The sequence below is a fragment of the Melospiza georgiana genome, chromosome 18 (genome assembly GCF_028018845.1).
Source record: "Melospiza georgiana isolate bMelGeo1 chromosome 18, bMelGeo1.pri, whole genome shotgun sequence".
Lineage (NCBI taxonomy): Eukaryota > Metazoa > Chordata > Aves > Passeriformes > Passerellidae > Melospiza > Melospiza georgiana.
In genome coordinates, this window is record NC_080447.1 from 3155231 (window position 1) to 3173239 (window position 18009).

An 18009-nucleotide genomic window follows, 5' to 3' on the forward strand; every position below is an offset into this window, starting at 1 on the left:
CCACATGGTCAGCAGGGCCTTGGACAGAAGCAGAACATCATCAGCTGCTCAGGAAGCCTGTTAAACAGTAATTGCTCCTCCAGGGAATTGATCAGCGTCAGGATGGCTTTTATTTTCTTGTTGAATAGTTCCAGGAAGAGGCTTTGGAGAGGTGGAGGGGTTACACAGTTCTGGTGTAGGCTGCAAAAAACCAGGCTGCAATGTTGGTGATGAATTCAGAGTTTACCAAGTGTCTGGTGTGAACTCTTAACAAAAAAAAGTTTTGCCTGTAGTGTTACTGATTGCTGGCTAGGGCAAGGTGAGCCACTCTGTGTTTCCTTTATTCACCTGTGGTGTAGCTCAGAAACCAGCCTGCTCAGTATTTCCTTGGGATCAGATCAACTGTTAAAATTGAATTTAAAAAAAAAATCTGGAAATTGTGATACTAGAGAAACCCTTCAAGGCCAACTCAAGGACACTCTGTTGCTCTGAGTCAACTTCTTGTTTTTCTCTGCAAGGTAACATCTAATTTTTGATCCAAACTTAATTCAGTTTTCCTTTTAAATACTCTGAAATTAGCTACTTTAAATGGAACTTGCAGAGCAAACAATCCATATTTGCTCTTCTTGCATCACTGAAGTTGCACCATGTTTTTTGTTAAGTCTGTCTACAAGCTGCCTTCCCACCTGAAAGTCTCCTCTGACTGAAATTGTATTTTTCTTCAAAAGTTCAGAAATTCCACTTCTGATGTAGTATTACAGGTGGCAGAACAGAATTAAATTTTATGTGAGCCTTCATTAAAAAACACCTGGGTGTCAGAAAAATAGTTTCAACTTCAGTAATTCAGTTATCCTGGGACAGGGAGATGAGGATACAGCTACCACAGTGCAGGGTTTTATTTTATTTTTGTATTCTAGAGAGAGTGCAAACATTTCCAAAAAAAGATTAAATACATCTTTATTTTATTTCATTTAATAAGTCAGCTGGAGTTAAACAGATAGAGGGGCTCCACGGAGGGTCTGACTTGGCAGACTTCAGTCTTAGAAAATAAAACAGACCAAAACCCCCAGTCACAACTGTGACAACTTGGAAAAACTGAGGGATTTATTGGGACACATTATACATGAAAAGCAAGGCAGAAATGTTTGCTAAGAGAGTGATTTAAGGTGAGGAGTGGGCTTTGTTTTAGTTGTGTTTAAGAGTGAACTGGAGTGTGGAACAGTCCCCAGCGGCTGTGAGGACATGGACAGTGCCCAGCCCAGCACAGGCAGCACCACAGACCCTGCTCTGCCTTCCCCTCAGCATTCAGGAGCTGCCTCTTGCACAAAGGGCCCAGCCACCAAGCCCGTGGAAAATTCCATTTTACAAGTTTGAGCTCTACAACAGCTTGTGACAGCAAGTACCAGAGTTTATAACCTGAACAGGGTGAAAAAAGTGTCTGTTCAAAACCCACTGTTTACTGCGTCCCTGCTCTTGCTGTTTTTGGCCCCCACACAGGGAGTGTTTGTGTGTCTTCAGCCATAAACTCAGCACACACTGATGTCATTCACAGTCTGGAGGAGCCTTTAGAGGCAGGTGGGTGACAAAGGAGTCACCTCACAGCGATCCCTTCAGGGGACAAGTGAGGGGAAAAGGCTCGAGGATCACAGGTACAGCTGTGTACACATCTCTGACTGACACATCCAGTGCACCCATGGAATGGATCAGGCACCAGAGAGAGACAAACAGTCTGGGAATACTGGGATGAAGTCAGGAATAGAGAACATCCCGCCTCCTCAGCACCTTAGAGGGGTAAAAAGCAGAAATCACATCTCCCACCAAAGCTAAAGTGAAAGAAAAAAAGCAGCAATTTGCCACAGAGAAGGACCAGGGCCCATTCCTGCTGCCCCAGCCCTTCCCTTGGCTGCCAGGTCAGACCATGAGCAGGGATCTCCCTCTTCCCCACTGTTTATTGTTAGTGCCTTCCAACCCAGCTTGTCTGCTTGGAAGTTCCACAGGCAGCTGGAACACTGTGCAGAAGGGACGAGGGTCATGAGCTGGTCCCAGGAGAGCTTCACTGCTGTGTTTCTCTGCCAGCTGAGTGCCTGTGTCACACAGGGCCTCTCACATTTACTGTCTCTCACCACACACACCCTAGAAAGGGGCAGGCTCCAGTTTCTCCATCAAGGATTTGATCCAGGTAGTGCCATTGATCAGTTTTGTAGTGGCAATGATGTACTCGGTGCCTCCATCCTCCATCTGCGACAGGAACCTCAGCGCGGCGATCTCTGCGTACGTGACCCCGCCCAGGAAGAACACCAGGGTCACTCTGTTCTCACCGTGCTGACCTGTGGGGTCACAGAAAAGGTCCAGGTTGGCTTGGTTTGAATTTACAGCTCCCCTGCAGCAACTGTCAGTCAAACTCAAGTGACCGGAATTTGAGGCTGAGACACAGAAATGCACAGTCTGCTCCCAGGATGTGTTTCTGTTTGAGTGTGATGCTGATCCTCTTTCACATAACATTACTTATTCAAATCACAGTGTAAGTTTAGGGTTTATTTTAGTACTCTGATGAGAAGTTAAACCATTTGTCAAAGGAGGGTTAGGTCAATCTAACACTGCTGTGGGACAGGGGGATGAGACAGACCTGACTCTGCCTGCCCTGATTTCAGTTTGCCTCACTCCCTGCTCAGACAGACAGACACATATTCTCCTGTAAACCACAGGAAAACACACCCAAACTTACGCTTTTTCTGCAGGCCAGTGGGGAGCTGCTGCCTCTCCTCGAAGTGGGGCCCTGGCAGCATCTTCAGAACCTCCTCGATGCTGCGCCAGCCCGGCCGCGCCAGCAGCTGCGCCAGGCGCACGCTCAGCGGGGCGTAGCCGCTGTACACGTACGAGATGTCATTGGGGTTCTGGGGGACACACACACAGAGGGGACAGCACGTCAGTGCTGCCTCAGAGCAATCAGAAACATTCAATAAAAAAGGAGGTTTTCCTGCTGTATATAATTTTATACTTAGAGGCAATGTGTGCTGCTGAGGCGCCCATTACCTGCTCATTAACATCATCCATCCACAGGCGCAGCGTTTTCCTGATTGTTGGGTAGTTATTCCTGCCACTTGTCTGGGGTTTCAGGAGTCCAGCCTTCTCCAGGTTGTTTAAGGTCAATATATGTTCATAGCCATAAGTCTGGAATATGAAGAAATAACTTTTAATACCATGCAATAACCCATGACCAGTGTTTAAAACAGGGGGGGAAAAAAAAGTGAAGATGTTTGTTTAAAAAAGATGTTTGTTTAAAAGAAGCTTTTTGGTTAAGATTTCTGTAGAGTATATCCAATTTAGAGTGTTGAAATAATATTAGTAAAAAGTGATATAAACCTTTGTATCTACATGCTGTAACACACAAAAGCACCTCCCAGGTATCTGCCCAAACAGAAACCCAGTGCTCCTTCTGTGCACATTATTCAGGTGTAAGGTGTGTCTGTCTAGAATTGAAGTGCAGAGCTGAAGATTTGATGTGGATTTTCTCAGGAATTTATTCCTCCAAATGTTAGAGCCTAACCTGGAGAATCTCTCTTTTGTAATGGTCCAGAACCTTCTGCTTCAGCCCACTATTGCACACGGACTGCAAGCAAACGAGCCGCAAGATCTTGATTAACGGATGTTTCTGAGCTATGCAGTCTTCAATATAATTGTTAACCTGTTAAATAAAATATATAAGTGATTATTTAAAGAATTGTCAAAGTGCCCATCAGACCTGGAAATAAATATCTAGTTTGCCTGGTTCTCCAAAACAGCAAAAAAGAGGAGTAGCTGCTCTCCAGGCAGCCCAGGACCATCTGTAAAACAGTGACCCAGCTCTAGTTACACGTGGGCTCTCCCTAGAGCAGTCCCTCACTCAGTAGCCAGACTTTGCACCTAAAAATTCCTATTAACCATCTTCTATGTTCCACTGATCCCTCAGAGCATGGGGTGCCCCTGGACAGGTCAAGCACCCCAGCTGTGCACAGGCAGTGAGAGGTAACTCAGATCCATTTCACTGGACATCATCTAGATCAGATGCTTCCTCTCTCAGAAAAAACCAAAATGAAACAAAAAACCAGAAAAAAACAAATGGAAAAAAAAAAAGTTTTTTGAAAATGTAAGAGTGGTTAATTGCCATTATCTGCTTACCTTGTCTGTGTCTATTCCAGACATGAACTCTTGCTCCACTGTTAAATTATCAAAGAAATCTTCAGATGCTTTGGGAAAAGAATGAAAATCAATACAAGAGCAACGGACAGCTTATGTTTTACAATTAACGTTTCAGCAGAGATGCACTGGATGGAGCAAAGCCAGTTTTTGCCAGGCTGAGTGATGTCCACCAGGTTACCTGGCATGCTGTGGATTTCAATGATTCTACTCACTGGTGATGTCTTTGATGAGCTCTGCGATGGAGGTGTGGTTGGCCAGCGAGCTCCTCGCCGCCTGCATGTGGGGCAGCTGGGACACAAACTGCTTAATCTCTCCAACAGTCTTGGCATGGTGCCTTTCCTGAGGAAATCCATCACTTGGGTTAGGCCTTGTTCATGCTAGCAACACCAAACAGATCATTTTATCATGAGGAATTATTACTGCACTCCCTGCAGGGAGTTAGAGATACTAACACAATTTCCATACCAGGGGAAACTCCCCTTTTCACACAGAGAGGAATTCCTTTGCTGGCTGACAGGGAGCTCTAGGCCAATGCTGTCAGAGCTGGGGAACATCTCCCCTTGGAGCAGGAGGGAAGGGTGCTGAGGAATTGGGCTGGCTGGGTCTGCCGTTCACTCTACTTGGTGGCAACACATGCCAGGGTTTGGGGCAGGATGTGCTGAAGCACCATGCAGAGTTCAGCTCCAGAGGCCTGCACTGCATTTGGGTACTTGCCTCTTGCTGCAACTTGGAATAAAAATAGAGATAATTTGACTCATATGTGAAGGATTTAAATGGGCAAGTGCAGGCAGGAGAGTCATGATGAAGCCTGTGACTAAGGAAGTCCTCTGCTGCCAATATGCTGCTGTTTCATTATCACCTATTACTGCTGACAATTTCTTAGAATTCTCTTTTTTCAACAAGCAGTATGAACAATCCATCTTTAGCACCTCCAGCACTAATAGTGCAGAAGCAGAGCTGCACTGGGGGATGAGGCTGAGCACTCAGTATTTCAGTTAAAGTACCACTACCTCCTTTTAGATGTGGCAGAGGTTAAGATAAAAAAGCCCCACCAAGGAAATACAATCAAAGAGTGAACAAGTTCTCTTGAGAATCCCCTTGAGGTCAGAAAAATAAGATATGGGATCTCAGTTATGAATCATCAACAGGATGTTTTCAACAAAACCACAAACATGCCCCACACAGCTCTCCAGATTTGTCTGTGACAAGCATGAATTTACAGTTCAAAGCTCCTGCATGACAACTGTCTTTTGCACATTTCTGTTGGTTCTGATGCCAGCCATAATATTCTGAAAGTACATTCTGATGTTTTATTGCTTAAAGCTTTTTTCTCTGCATCCTGAAGGGAAAAGCACCTTTCAATGAACAGGTACCAAGAGCAGCCAAGTGGAATTGATCAGCACACTAAAAATCACCTTTGGCTTCTGGCAGACAGAGGCAGCACCTGACTCCTGCAGACTGAAGAGAACAATTCCTGTTAGGGGATCTGTGGGCTCACACAGCACAAGGCTGGATTAGGCAAGCTCTGAGCAGAGGGAAAGCCCCAGAACAGAGGTGTGGGGAGAAATGAAGAACCACATTACTACAGGCTTACTAAAAGGTGTTCTGATCTACTCAGAACAGTCCAATGGAGCTGACCTCACCCAGGGCAGGGGAACAGACTGGAACAGCTTCCTGTTTTTTCTCTGGATGGGGATTATTGTGGGAGCAGCTTGAGCTGCCAGTCCCAGCCCTGCTGAACACAGACTGAATTATCTGATGCACTGCTGGACACAGGCCTCACCTCAAAGGCTGCTGAGATGATCTTGGCTTTCTTGCTCAGCACTGACCCCACAGCGTTGAAGTTCTTGTCTCGGATTTCAGCATAAAGCTCTTCTGCAGAGTTCAGCTGGAGCTTCTTGGGTTCTGTGGGGAGATCCTTGCCACCCTCACCCTGCTTCTTTGGGGCAAACTTCTCAGGAGGGAGTTTCACATAAGCTACCAAATGAAGAGAAATAACCCTTGAAAGGACTGGAACTACATCAGCAGAAGTTAAGATCAGCAGGCTGTGGAAATGTGTCCCCTGAGCTGGATGGAAACAGCTCTGAGGAGCAAAGCAATATTAACACTCCAACTACTCAGTGCCTGTGTGTTAATGAAGGAGAGTCTCCCTGCACTCAGCCAGGGACCTACACAAACATCAGAACCCAATTGCCACTGCCCTGCTTTCAGAGAGGCTTGGAGGCAGCCCAGCAGCCAGTCCAGCCCAGCAGGAGGGATTACAGCCCATAAATGCCTCCCTGGAGTTTTCTTATCCCCTGAAGAGCAGGACAGCATTCTGAAAATGGCATTTCACAAACTGTCCCTGTCCCCTCAGTGTGGCACGCGATCCAGGCAGGATGGATGCTGAAGGTACACACTAACATTCCCACTCACACACTCCCTGTTCTGTCACTGTGCCTGCAGCCAACAGCCAAAAGATGCCCTTGCAGTAACCATGGACTGTACCTGGCTCCCCTTCCCACGCAGAAAGAGCCAGAGTAGATCCTGATGAGCTCCAGCTTGGGACTGAACAAACCCCACACTGATTTCAGCCGAGCTGCTCCCACATCACATTCAGTGAAGCACAAACCCACCCAGCACGTGCAGCCTGCCCCAGGGCACGGCACAGCTGCCCCCTCCCCACAGGGCTCACTGTTCTGGATGCCGTAGATCTCGTCGATCAGCCCCTCGTACGTCAGCTGCGTGGCCAGCGGCGTCAGCAGGTCCACGTTGCGGTCCAGCAGCAGGAGGGTGTCAAAGACAGGAAATATGGAATTCTGGCTCCCAGGGAACTCCCGCTTCATCCTGATCATCATGTTGGCCACGTGCTGCAAGAAGTCACAGTGTCTGGTTAGCGTGGAGATGGATGTGACCTCTGGGCCCTGCAGGCACATGCTTGTAAAGGAAGGGCGTGGCAGGAGACACTGAGAAAACAAAAGTCCTTCTCTACTGCTCTCTGCAGCTCCACAAGATAGTGATGGCCAAAGCTCTGCATTCACATCAAGCTGCTCCCTCATCACAAAAAATACCAATTAAACCATGGGTTAATCAGAGAGAAGCAAAAAGGGTATGTGCGTGTCATGGCTGGATTAAAAAAACCCAGAGGTGCATTTAACCAAAGACTCCTTAAGGCAGTTCCAAAGAACAAGATGCATTTGTTCAGCCTCACCCGAGCACAGTCGCCCTTCCCAAAAATCTGCGGGATGGTTCCGTAGAGAGCCTGCAGGGTCATCAGCCCCTTTGCTGCATGGTACAGACTGGTCTGGTCACTCTCCAGGTAACATTCCTAAAGAACAAGAGGGATTCTGATGGGAGATGTCAGTCCAATACAGATGCTTCCACAGCACAGCAGCGTCCACGTGAACAGTTCAGAGGAGACACAGGCTGGGGACAGACTATGGCTGTTGGCATATATGGACCTTATTACTGTGCTGTCACTGTGACTGGTATTTTTGAACTCCAGACACAAACCCAGTTTGATGGAGTAAAAGAAGGTGGCTGGAAAGACCCTCTCCTGCTAATTAGGCCAATCAGAGCACCCAACACCTCATTAGAGCTGCAAGCCCTGCCATATAGGGATACACACAGGACAGAGAGGGCCAAGAAACTCCCAAACTGTCCTGTCCTTGGATGCAACACTGGAGATGCAGGACATGCAGCTGGGATGTGACAGCTGTTAATGCTCAGTACAGTGGGAACCAGCACACAGCTCCCTGGCTGTGCAGGAACACAAACAGTGCTGGCTCCTTGTGACACCTGAGCGCTTTAAGCCTCAGGAATGCTCCAATTGTGACAGTAACACGGGCAGCTGAACCTGGAGGAACTGGGGTGACTGTTCCTTCAGCATTTAGTGTGAAAGCACACAGGGAAGTTGAGGCTTCAGGATCAAGCCAGGTTTGCTCTGCAAGGCCTTTCCTTGCTGTGCAGGTCACTCACAGCCCTCTGAGAGCTGCTGCACCAGCACCAACGTCCAGCACCAAACCACATTCTGCTTTCCCTCGAGGAGGAGGTGAGCGCGCACCTTGAAGGCGCTCTCAGACTCCATGGAGAGCAGGTCCCCGTCGAAGGGGATCAGGTCCAGGCTGTACTGCTCGCGGTGGATGAAGGAGCCCAGCACGCCCTGCTCCTTCAGCCACTGCTCGCACAGGAGGCTGCGGCGCGGCACGAACAGGATGTGGAAATCCCTCTGCGGAGAGCGGCCTCTGTCTTCCCTGCAGGAGCAGAGCACTCGGTCACTCGCTGCTCACGGAGCAGCCCCGAGCACGGGAGGGGGCACTGGAGTCACACAAAACAGGAACGCTGCACTGGGTCATTGCTGACTCCTGGATTTGGAGTGTCAGTGTCCAGCCTTGTGCAGCCACAGCAATCCAAGCATGGCTCATTCCATCTAATTAGAAGGAATGAACGTCCTCGCAGGGAGGAACGCACCCTCTGCATCGCAGCCAAGGTGAAGCCCCCCTGCCCAGGGTGTGTCACGCCCCCATTTAATCCGCAGAGTGGCAGTGCTGCGGTTTGGTGTGTGCACAGCGCTGTCGTTCCCTGCACAGGTGTACAAAGCACACGGTGATCGGGGCCACGCCTGTCCCCTCCTCACGGCCGCCCTGCCGTGCCCTGCCCTGCCCGCAGTACCTGAGCACATTGTCCGTGATGATGTCCATCAGCTCCAGCTTGGGCCTGACGAAGAAGATGATGTTTTTGACGTCGGCCGGGGGCAGCCGGCCCGGCTTGAGCGTGAACATCTTCTCCACCTCATGCTCCTGCGCGGAGGCACGGCCGTCAGCCGAGTGCGGGAGCGCCGGGGCCCGGCCGCCTGCCCCCGGCCCCCGCGGCGCTTACCTTGAGCAGCGAGTACTGCGCGATGAGCCCGAAGGGGCCGGTCAGGTACTCGTCCCACACGATGGCCTGCGGGAAGGGACAGCGGGATCAGAGCGGCCACGCCACAGGCGGGACCCACGCGGGACCCCAGCCCCGCCGTGCCCACCTTGGAGCCCGCGCACTTGTCCAGGAACTCGCGCAGCTCGCGCCGCCCCGCCTCGCGCAGCGCCGTCAGGTTCACCCGGCCCGAGCTCAGGTGCGCCGCCATTGCCCCGCCAGCGCGCGTGACCGCGGGGCGGGGCCGCGCAGCCGCACTGACCGCGGGGCGGGGCCAGGAACGGTCATGCGTGAGCGTGTGTCATGTGTGATCATGTGTGTCCTATGTCATCGTGTGTGTCATCATGTGTATGTCATGTGTGTGCCCTGTGTGTGCCCCGTGTGGCCACTGGCACCGGGCTGCAGCCGGGACTGTGAGCGGCCGCACCAGGGAACGGCTTCCCCCCTGCGCTGGGCACTGCTGAGGCCGCAGCTGCAGCCCCCTGTCCAGGGCAGGGAACGGAGCTGGGAAGGGGCTGGAGCACCAGGAGAGGCTGAGGGAGCTGGAAAGGGGCTGAGCCTGGAGAAAAGGAGCTCAGAGGGGCCTTTGGCTCTGCACAGCTCCTGCCAGGAGGGGACAGCCTGGGTTTCAGGCTGTATTCCAGGGAACAGGGACAGGGAATGGCCTCAAGCTGCACCAGAAGGGGTTCAGGTTGGACATCAGGAGGAATCTTCACTGGCAGGATGATTAAATATTGCCCAGGGAGGCAGTGGAGTCACTGCCCCTGGAGGTATTTAAGTAAGGACTGGATGTGGCACACAGTAGTACCCTGGGCACATTGACAAGGTGGTGTTTAGTCAGATTTGGTTTCAGAGGTCTCTTCCCAGCTGATGGATTCTGTGATTTACAGCGCAGCCCTTGGGCACCTCCGTCCCCATGCAGAACCCCACACACCCTGAATGGAAATGCAGAAAACATTTTTTTTTCCAAAATATAACTTTATTATATATATGCATATATACACACACACCACACTCACTATATAGAAGCTGAAAAAATGCAAAACAGGGATTGCCCACAAACTGTTCCAGGTGTGCACAGGTGTGCACAGCATACAGGTTTCCAAAACCCCCAGCAGCTCCTTACCTGCGTCACTTCCACGTTTCACACCAAACCACAACCCAGAGCTCACGGCACCGAGCGACATCGCAACCAAAGGAGTAAATGAAAATAAAGATGAAATATTTCCAAACTCAGTCCAGTGTCAAAAAAAGCTTAAAAATCTAAATGTACAAATTCAGCCTTAAAATGGTTTAGTGCAAATATGAAAATTAACAGCATATTTTTAAGGTATTTAAATAAGCTTTAATATAACTCTAGTGCTTCATTCCTATACATGTTTTCCCACCAATAGATCCAACAGCACCGGGGCATTTCCTGTTAAGGGTGGGACAAACCCAGAACCTGGGAAGAAACAGCATAAAGTCACTTGTTAAATCATTTATTCATCTTTCACTGACGTTTGTTAAAAAGGGACAGGGGCTATTTATTAGTGGAAGATCAAAATCTTTATGCTTGTGGGGACTCCGGAGCCGGCGGGCAGGGGAGCGGGGTCTGTCCCTTGTCCTGACATTCAGCACAGGCGGCTGCTGGTGCTGCGAGCCCGGGGGCGCTGTCCCCCCTCAGAAGGTCTCGTCGTCGTTGCAGTCGGCCGTCCAGTGGCCGAACACCTCGCACGTGTCGCAGTAGGGCCGCTCCTCCCGCCGGCTGCCGTGGTGCGCCGAGTGCGGCGGCTCCTCCAGCGCCTGCGCCTGCGTCGGGCAGTCCTCGGTGTCGTGCAGGTCGAAGCAGCCGCAGATGTCGCAGAACAGACGCGGCTTCTTCTTGGACAGGCTCTCCTCCTCACTGCAAGAGCGGCACCAGCACCGGTCAATGCCTCTGCCACACCGGAGCAAAGCCCGCGGCCCTGCAGCGAGCTCCTGCTCACTGAGGCTCAGGAAACGCCACAGAGCTCCTCCAAAAACAGGACACAAACCCTTCTCCACCACCCTGCAGTGCCCCCTCCATCCCCTACTCCAATATTTACTGAACAAGCTGCTGTTTGTGCAAATATTTGCACACAGACATTTAAAAGAAATACAGGTAGAAGAGTTTCTCTTTTCCCTTAAGAGAGCTGAAGTTTGAACATCAAATGGGTTTTAGTGTTATTTCTCTGGACTGGTTCTTCCCATCCCAACACAGCCACAGCCTTGTGGGAGCAAAGACTCTTCTGCACTTGGAAAGGGCCAGATTCAGCAAGTCATACAACAGACATGTGACAGACATCAGTGCTTGGGACTGATAACTACAGAGCACCACCTGCACCCCCAGTTACACCACAGTGTAAAGAGAACCCTGGATTCAACCACTGAACTCAGGGAAAGCTCTGTCTGTCCCTCCTGACAGCTGAGATCAGGCTGGAGCATCGTGCAGCTGCCAAGCAGCTCTACCAACAGTTCCCAAGACAAGAGCCAAGGTTTCCTTTAGGATTTGTACCTGTCATAGTTATTTATCTCCTCTTCATTGCCATTGAGGGCTGCTTCACACATTCTCTGTATCTTCAAGTTCAATTCTTCATTTCTCCTTTGCAGATCCACTATCACTGAGTTCAGGAAGTCGATCTAGGAGAGCCAAGGACAAGGACAGTGAGAGGGGCAGGGGATGGCACCTTCCCCATGTGACCAAGGAACACTTGGGAAATTAACAGGGGAGGGAAGAAGTGGGACCAACCTCGCCCTGGGGGAAGGAAGGGTTGCCATCAGCAGGTGAATCCAGGGAAGCAGAAAAGCAGGAAAAGATTGGTTAGTGTATATTCATGACACTTCTGGTGGCTGCACAACTGCAAGGACATTTTTAATCACTGTGTGTGACATTCATGATCTAACAAAGGCTTTATCATGAGCAGAAGGTGATTCTATTCCAACCATATTTTCTAGGCATTTGTTGGCACAGGCCCCTGAGGTCACTGTGACTGTCCTACTCCAAATCCCATCTCCCTGTGCCAGCTGAGCACCTTCTCCATTGCTGCCAACCCTTGTTCTGAGTCCAGCTCTGCAGTCAGGAAGAGCTGCAGAGCTCAGAGGTACCCAGGAGCTCAGGGAGCCCCTTTCTCCAACATGGCAAGCACCAGCTTCAGGTGGGCCACAGCTTTTCCTCATGCACGTCCAAGAAACCTTTGGGAATGCCAAGGAGCAGTGAGTGCTCTGCTGGCTGTACCTCTCAGGCTGCAGGGCACAACTTGCCACTCTCATTTCCTGCTTGTTCCTCACATTCCCTTGTTTCTCTGTATCACTCATCACTTGATTTAGTATTTCCTGTCACTGACATTTCCCTTCAGAAGCTGAGGGGCTACAAGATAAATCTGCCCATTAAAACCCAGTAAGGACTGCCTTTGGAATCATCCCCTCTCCCACAGCCCCACTGCTGGTTCAGCATGCCCATGTGCACATCCAGTACCTGCTTCTCTCTTGCAATCTCCTCCTGAAGCAGGGTAACAGCATCACCTTTAAAGGAACAAACCAAAGAGGGGACAATGTGACCATGGCTCAGTCAGAAATAATGCACAGGCCCTGAGGGCACAGACCCTGGAGTGGCTCTCGCTTTACCTGAGGGGCTCATTACAGTCAAAGGCTGCTCGTGACTTTCCTTGAGTTTCTGCTCCAAGTTCTTCACCTTCTCCTCAAGTTTCAGTTTGTCAGACTCCAGTGACTTCACCACTGACTGCAGGGTTTTTGCAGAAGCGTTTTCTCCACGGAGCACCGTGATCTGGAAGAGTTGTTTGGCAACACTTGGACCTTCCAGCACCAAGGCCAGCCCGTGAAGCAAGGGCTGAACAGCCACAAAACCACGGGCCAGGAGCAACCTGGCTCAGCACAGGCAGCTGAAGATGCTAAGGTTTAACTATGCCACGTGAAAGAAAAATGATCAGCCAGCACACAAAACCTCTGGCTGCAACTTAACTGAAATTAGGAATCATCCATTCCTCATTTACCTCATGCCTGAGTTTTTCCAGTTCCTCATCTTTTTGTGTGATCAAGGCACTAGTGACATTGATGGATTTCTGTAAAGATGCTCTCTCTTCATCAATTTCTTTTTTTAAAGTCGATTCTCTAAAAGAAAACCAAGTAAAACCAGAAGTCATCTAATGAATGGGTAACTGTAGTGGCCTAAAGTAGTTTCATTAATTTCAGGTATTAAACTACTGTAAGAAGTGGTTCTTAAAAAACAAATTACAATTTACTACTTGACTAAAGTTTTATATAGGTACAAGCATTTCAGGTGTTACAACTGTGGAAACAAAGCAAAAACTTTACCTAGGTAGTACATGCCAGAATCTGCATAGCACCGTATCCATTTGAATTTAAAGGAGCAAGTTAACAGACTGGGGAGATACAGGATAAACAAACATGTTGCACAATGTTCCACAAAACCTAACTCGAGAGTTTTGTTACTTCTTGAAAATTACTAACAAGCAACAAAACAGGCATGCAAAGCTCATTGTACAAGTTGTCATGCAAAGCATGGATGAGGCTGGAAATATCAGCTGGTCCTCACTAATTTCAGTGACATCATTTCCACCACATGGGATTTGTTTTACTTCATGGGAGAAGGGTTAAAAGGAAATCCTCCAAAGCAGGCACAACTGTCTCCTGTGTACATATATCCAGTTTTCCCAATATTTTCCATGGATCTAACAGAGATAAAAGGCTCCTGCCTTAAGGCACCACTGCTGTGACACCCCCACACTGGTGCAAGCTGATCTTCCTGACAGGTCACAGAACACACACAGTGAGTGACTGTCCTCTGATGGGAGGAGCATTGCTACAAATTTCCATACAAGCTGAAAGATTTAAGGATTAAATCTTTAAGGTTAAAAAAGAAAACAACAAAGAAGTGACTTCAAACCATTAACTTTTCTCCAAGAGGAACTGGCCTTCAGTGCAGGCAGCAGTGCTGCAATCAGCTCTGAGCTCCTGCAGGGACTCTGAACTGCTCTGCCCTCCCCAGCACTGCTGAGGGATCAGGAGCAGAGCCCATCCTCGTGGGGGGATGCTCAGGGCACAGCTATTGAGCAAAAATGGCAAAGTTTCCATCTCTGCTATCTACAGTTAGTGAGAGCCATGATACCCAGACCATGAAACACAGGAAATCTCACCCACTTGAGATAAACCCAACAATGAGAGCACAATCAATGCAATTCTTTCATTGTTCAGATTGTACTCAGTAATGGAAGCAGCAAGTGGAGAATCTGGGGTTTAGAAAAGCTGAGGCAGCTACCAAACAAGAACCAAAATTTCATTTGGGTTTGGTACATTTTTACAATGAGAGAATCAACAGAAGTGGAAACACAACAACTTGCAGACTGTGTGATCTTGCCTTCAAAGATTTAATAAAGATTTAATAAAACCCAAAAGGGCACAGCATGGAAAAGTTCTCAGGCCAGCCCTGAGAGCCCCAGAGCCACCTCTGTGTCCTCCACAGGGCCCCCAGGCTCTGCCTGCCCGGGTGCTCAGTGCTCTGTGCACGGATCACAGGCACAAGGTGCTGGGGGAAGGATGTGCCACCAGTGCACGGGTGCTGCTGACAGAGCAGAGCTGCAAACCCAGGATCTGCTGGAGAAGAACCCTGAGGAATCTGGGAACACATCTGGAAGCTGCTGCTGACGAGCTCTGCTGCGCCCGAGAGTTCTCGCGAGCGCTGCCGCGCTGTGGGGAAGGGCAGATGGAGCCCCAGTGACTCAGCCCATGCTCAAGAGCTTGTGATTCAGCCAATGTTTCCACTTGGTCAGATCTGCACACAGAGATCAGGACCAAACAGATGCTTTTGGCACAAATGTGGTGGATTTGCCATTTGCTGGGCTCGGCTTCAACCAGCACAATGCTGAGGTGGTTGAAAAAGGCAAACAGGGTGTAAGGATAGAAATAAAATATTTACAGACTCAATACAGGAGCCTCGAGTGCTAAAACACAAGGGGAGAGAAAGGAGAGAAGAAAAGAGGAGAGAAAACAGGAGGGGAGGAAGGTCCCTGTGCTGGAGCTTTGGGTTTTCTTTCCCTGGAGAGACTCTCCAGGAGCTGCTCCAGTGGGGCACCCAAAAATGCTGGACCTGGAGGAGCTCCAACAAGGAAGGTGCTGAGCCCCAAGCGTGGATCCCTTCCAGGCACAGCCTTGGCTGCTGCTGGGAGCATGGTGTGCAGTGCAGTCACACAGGGAATGGGAAATAACTGCACTGGGAGAGCTTGCAAGGAAAATCTGGTGGAAACTGTTTTATTGGGAAAAAAAATGATTTAGTGAACTTAAACTCTTTTCCTGCCAATTCAAGTTCAAAACATCTGCTTACAAGCAGGGGGGAAATCAAAACAACAAAAATGAGTTTTTCATTTAAATGCCATTTTAAAACTTCACTTTCTTGAGAAGCTTAAACCATGTTCTGAGCAGTGTGGGAGCTGTGGGAGAAAGAGGTTTGTTTTGGATTAGCATTAAAAAAAATCACCCAGATTCTTCCCTTACTACAAAAATAAGAAATTCTAAGAATGAAGCAAATACCTTAAAGTGCTACTGGGTAAGCTTTAAAAATGCAAGATAACAAGAACCACATGTTAGAAACATGGAGTACAAATGCAAAATACTTTAAGGAAGAACAATATTTGCACCAAGGGCCTTTTCTGTTTTGGTAAAAAATATATAGACTTTTTTTATTTTTTATATATATATATATATAGAGCTGAGTGTTCTACAAAACAAAAGCAAGACACCAAGGGACAAAGGCAGCCAAAATATGTACAACAACTTTACTAAAAAAAAAAAAAAAATTATTTATTGTAACGTGGATAGACTTTCTTGAGTCTTACCATTAAAGACACACAGATATAGCAAGGGAAGCAAGGGCAGGAAGGGAAGAGAGAGGAATGAGATGAGTATCCATAAACAGCGAAGCTCAAAGACAGTCAGACAGCAACCCACACTGAACCCCAGGGCTGAGCCACAGACCCCCAGCATCCATCCACACCAAGCTCCTGCACTCCCAAGCTGGAGCACTGCACACCAGGGGATGCCAAAACACAGGGCCAGAATTCCTGGGGCTGGAAGGAAGGTGAGAAAACCACCCCTAGAGATTTGACCTATTTGAAACACAAAGATGGCTCTTGTCCAGCAGCTCGAATTCTTAAGGCAAAAGGAGGAAATTATCATCTTCCCACCACCAAATTCTATGGAATTGGGAATTCAGAGACTTTTCTCATTATTTTTATTTAATTTGCTCTTTATTCATCCAAACCTTTTTCATTAGCACTGGTGCCACATGTTGACATGTTCTGAGCCCCAGTGCCTGCAGTTTGCCTCAGCCAGACTCTTCCTGTTGTTAATTTTCTCTTTTATTGCAGTTTATTCAACTCTGCAATGTCATTAAGTCACAGCTGGGGCACCTCAGTGTAACCAACTGAAGGTAAAGTCAGGGTAAAATTCACTTCACTGATTTAACTACTGTCTGAATTATTTCAGGCAGCTCACCCAGAGTCAAACAGGAGGAGGAAGATCAGAGCCACACCTTCCTCTGCTGAACTTACACAGAGTTTGTCTTTGAGATTGTTCTCTGTGAAACAGAACTGCTGAAAGTATTGAATGATTGGTGCCCACTCCCTCCTTCCTCTCCTCAAGTGACCTCCAGGAGTTACACTGCTGAAAACTTTCAAACACGTTCAGTAACAGGCTGCTGATGCAGCTCGTGGGGCTGCTTAAAGCTGGAGGCTCAGCTGATCCAACTGTGACATTCCCTGGGGAATCACTGGCCTGGGGAACATCCCCTGTGCCTGCTGGCCTTTGGAACAGCCCCAGAGAGCAGAGTGTCAGGGAATGAGCAGGGAACAGTGACAATACTGAGTGGCCAAGGATGTGCATAAACACCCAAAAGCCACTCAGTGTTCTTTGTTGTGGCCATTATGAATCCAGGAAATCCAGCAGGGTTGGTTTGTTTTTCCTGGAACAGCTGAGGTGCCGTGGGGAGCTCTGTTGTTCTCTAGGGATTTATGAAACTGCTTTTGGAAAGCCCCTCCAGGCACAGGGCCCAGTCAGCTCCCCAAGCACACACTGCAGACACTCACTTTGTCACTTGGGGCCTTTCCCTGAGCAGCAGCTTACAAAGGGGTGCCCCAGGCACCCAGGACAATTCTCCTGGCATTTAGCAGCAGTGCTGAATGAACTGCAATAACCCACAGGGAACCCAACAGCCTGAAACCACGAGAGCAGCAAGTGCTCAGGAACTTTTCTTTCCTTTTCCCTTTTCCCCTGATAACCCCTCAGCACCACTGTATTGTCCTTCATTTGTCAGGAGCTCACCAGGTCAGATCTGTGCACACACATTTTATCAGACTGAGGGACAATCCAACATTCCAGAGCACACCAAAACCAAACACTCAACTGGTCACTGCAAATAAGAATTACCACAACGTGGGAGGTGTGGAACTAAAGCAAATGTGGATGCTTCCATCTCTAATCCAAAGAGTGCAACAACTCAGCACTTTTAACCATGACACAGCAGAAAAGAACAGCTCTTGGCAGTGTTTTGTGTTCCATTTCTGTAGGACTGTGGGGTTAAACACACATCAGCAGGAACAACTTACCTCTTTTTCATCTCTAGTAACTGGTTATTGAGTACTGATCTCTCCTCTTCCAGCTACAACACAAGCACAGACAGACTCCAGTTAATACACCCCAGATTGTTTCCTTGGTGTGATACATCAGAGCATCATTCTCATAAAATAAAGTGGGGGAGGCTGCAGAGCCCCCAGATCCTCAGAGCAGCAGATTCTCTACTGGCACAGCACCTGCACCCAAACACAAACTGCTCAGTGACCAAACATCAGCTAGTGAGGGCCTGGGGGTGCTTTGTGAGCATTTCCATGTCTGTGCACACAGCAGAGGTGACACCAGTGCTAAAGGACA

General features: G+C 48.8%; 2 protein-coding genes across 6 annotated transcripts in view; both read right to left on the bottom strand.

Moving 5' to 3' along the window:
- Positions 1–1565: 1565 nt before the first annotated feature.
- VPS33A (VPS33A core subunit of CORVET and HOPS complexes) lies at positions 1566–9281 on the bottom strand. The gene is made up of 13 exons (XM_058037142.1): positions 9161–9281; positions 9016–9081; positions 8809–8936; positions 8201–8390; positions 7349–7465; positions 6833–7007; positions 5942–6135; positions 4371–4497; positions 4138–4205; positions 3527–3664; positions 3013–3150; positions 2705–2873; positions 1566–2306 (listed from the first exon to the last, which is right to left on the bottom strand). Exons 1-13 carry the CDS (start codon positions 9260–9262, stop codon positions 2113–2115), a joined length of 1806 nt encoding a protein of 601 aa, XP_057893125.1. The 5' UTR covers positions 9263–9281; the 3' UTR covers positions 1566–2112.
- A 733-nt stretch (positions 9282–10014) lies between these two features.
- The window catches only part of CLIP1 (CAP-Gly domain containing linker protein 1), a 59536-nt gene continuing 51541 nt past the window's right edge, over positions 10015–18009 (bottom strand). For 2 of the 5 annotated variants that reach the window (XR_009115371.1, XR_009115370.1), the window contains 6 exons: positions 17688–17740; positions 15616–15636; positions 13062–13179; positions 12676–12835; positions 11801–12573; positions 11603–11691 (listed from right to left, as the gene is read on the bottom strand). Coding sequence is in view for 1 of the 5 variants with exons in the window: in XM_058037141.1 (XP_057893124.1) it covers positions 10714–10936; positions 11567–11691; positions 12527–12550; positions 12650–12835; positions 13062–13179; positions 17688–17740 (729 nt within the window). In the remaining 4 variants the exon portion in view is untranslated. Of the gene's footprint in view, positions 10937–11566; positions 11692–11800; positions 12574–12649; positions 12836–13061; positions 13180–15615; positions 15637–17687; positions 17741–18009 lie in introns of those variants that run through there. The other 3 variants (XR_009115373.1, XR_009115372.1, XM_058037141.1) reach the window with 2 other exon arrangements.

Coding starts and splice junctions, on each gene's coding strand:
- VPS33A (XM_058037142.1), bottom strand. CDS start 9,262: ATGGCGGCGCACCTGAGCTCGGGCCGGGTGAACCTGACGGCGCTGCGC. Junction 3,151..3,526: donor ACAAAAGAGAGATTCTCCAG/GTTAGGCTCTAA, acceptor TTCATATTCCAG/ACTTATGGCTATGAACATAT. Junction 2,874..3,012: donor TGGATGATGTTAATGAGCAG/GTAATGGGCGCC, acceptor TGTGTCCCCCAG/AACCCCAATGACATCTCGTA.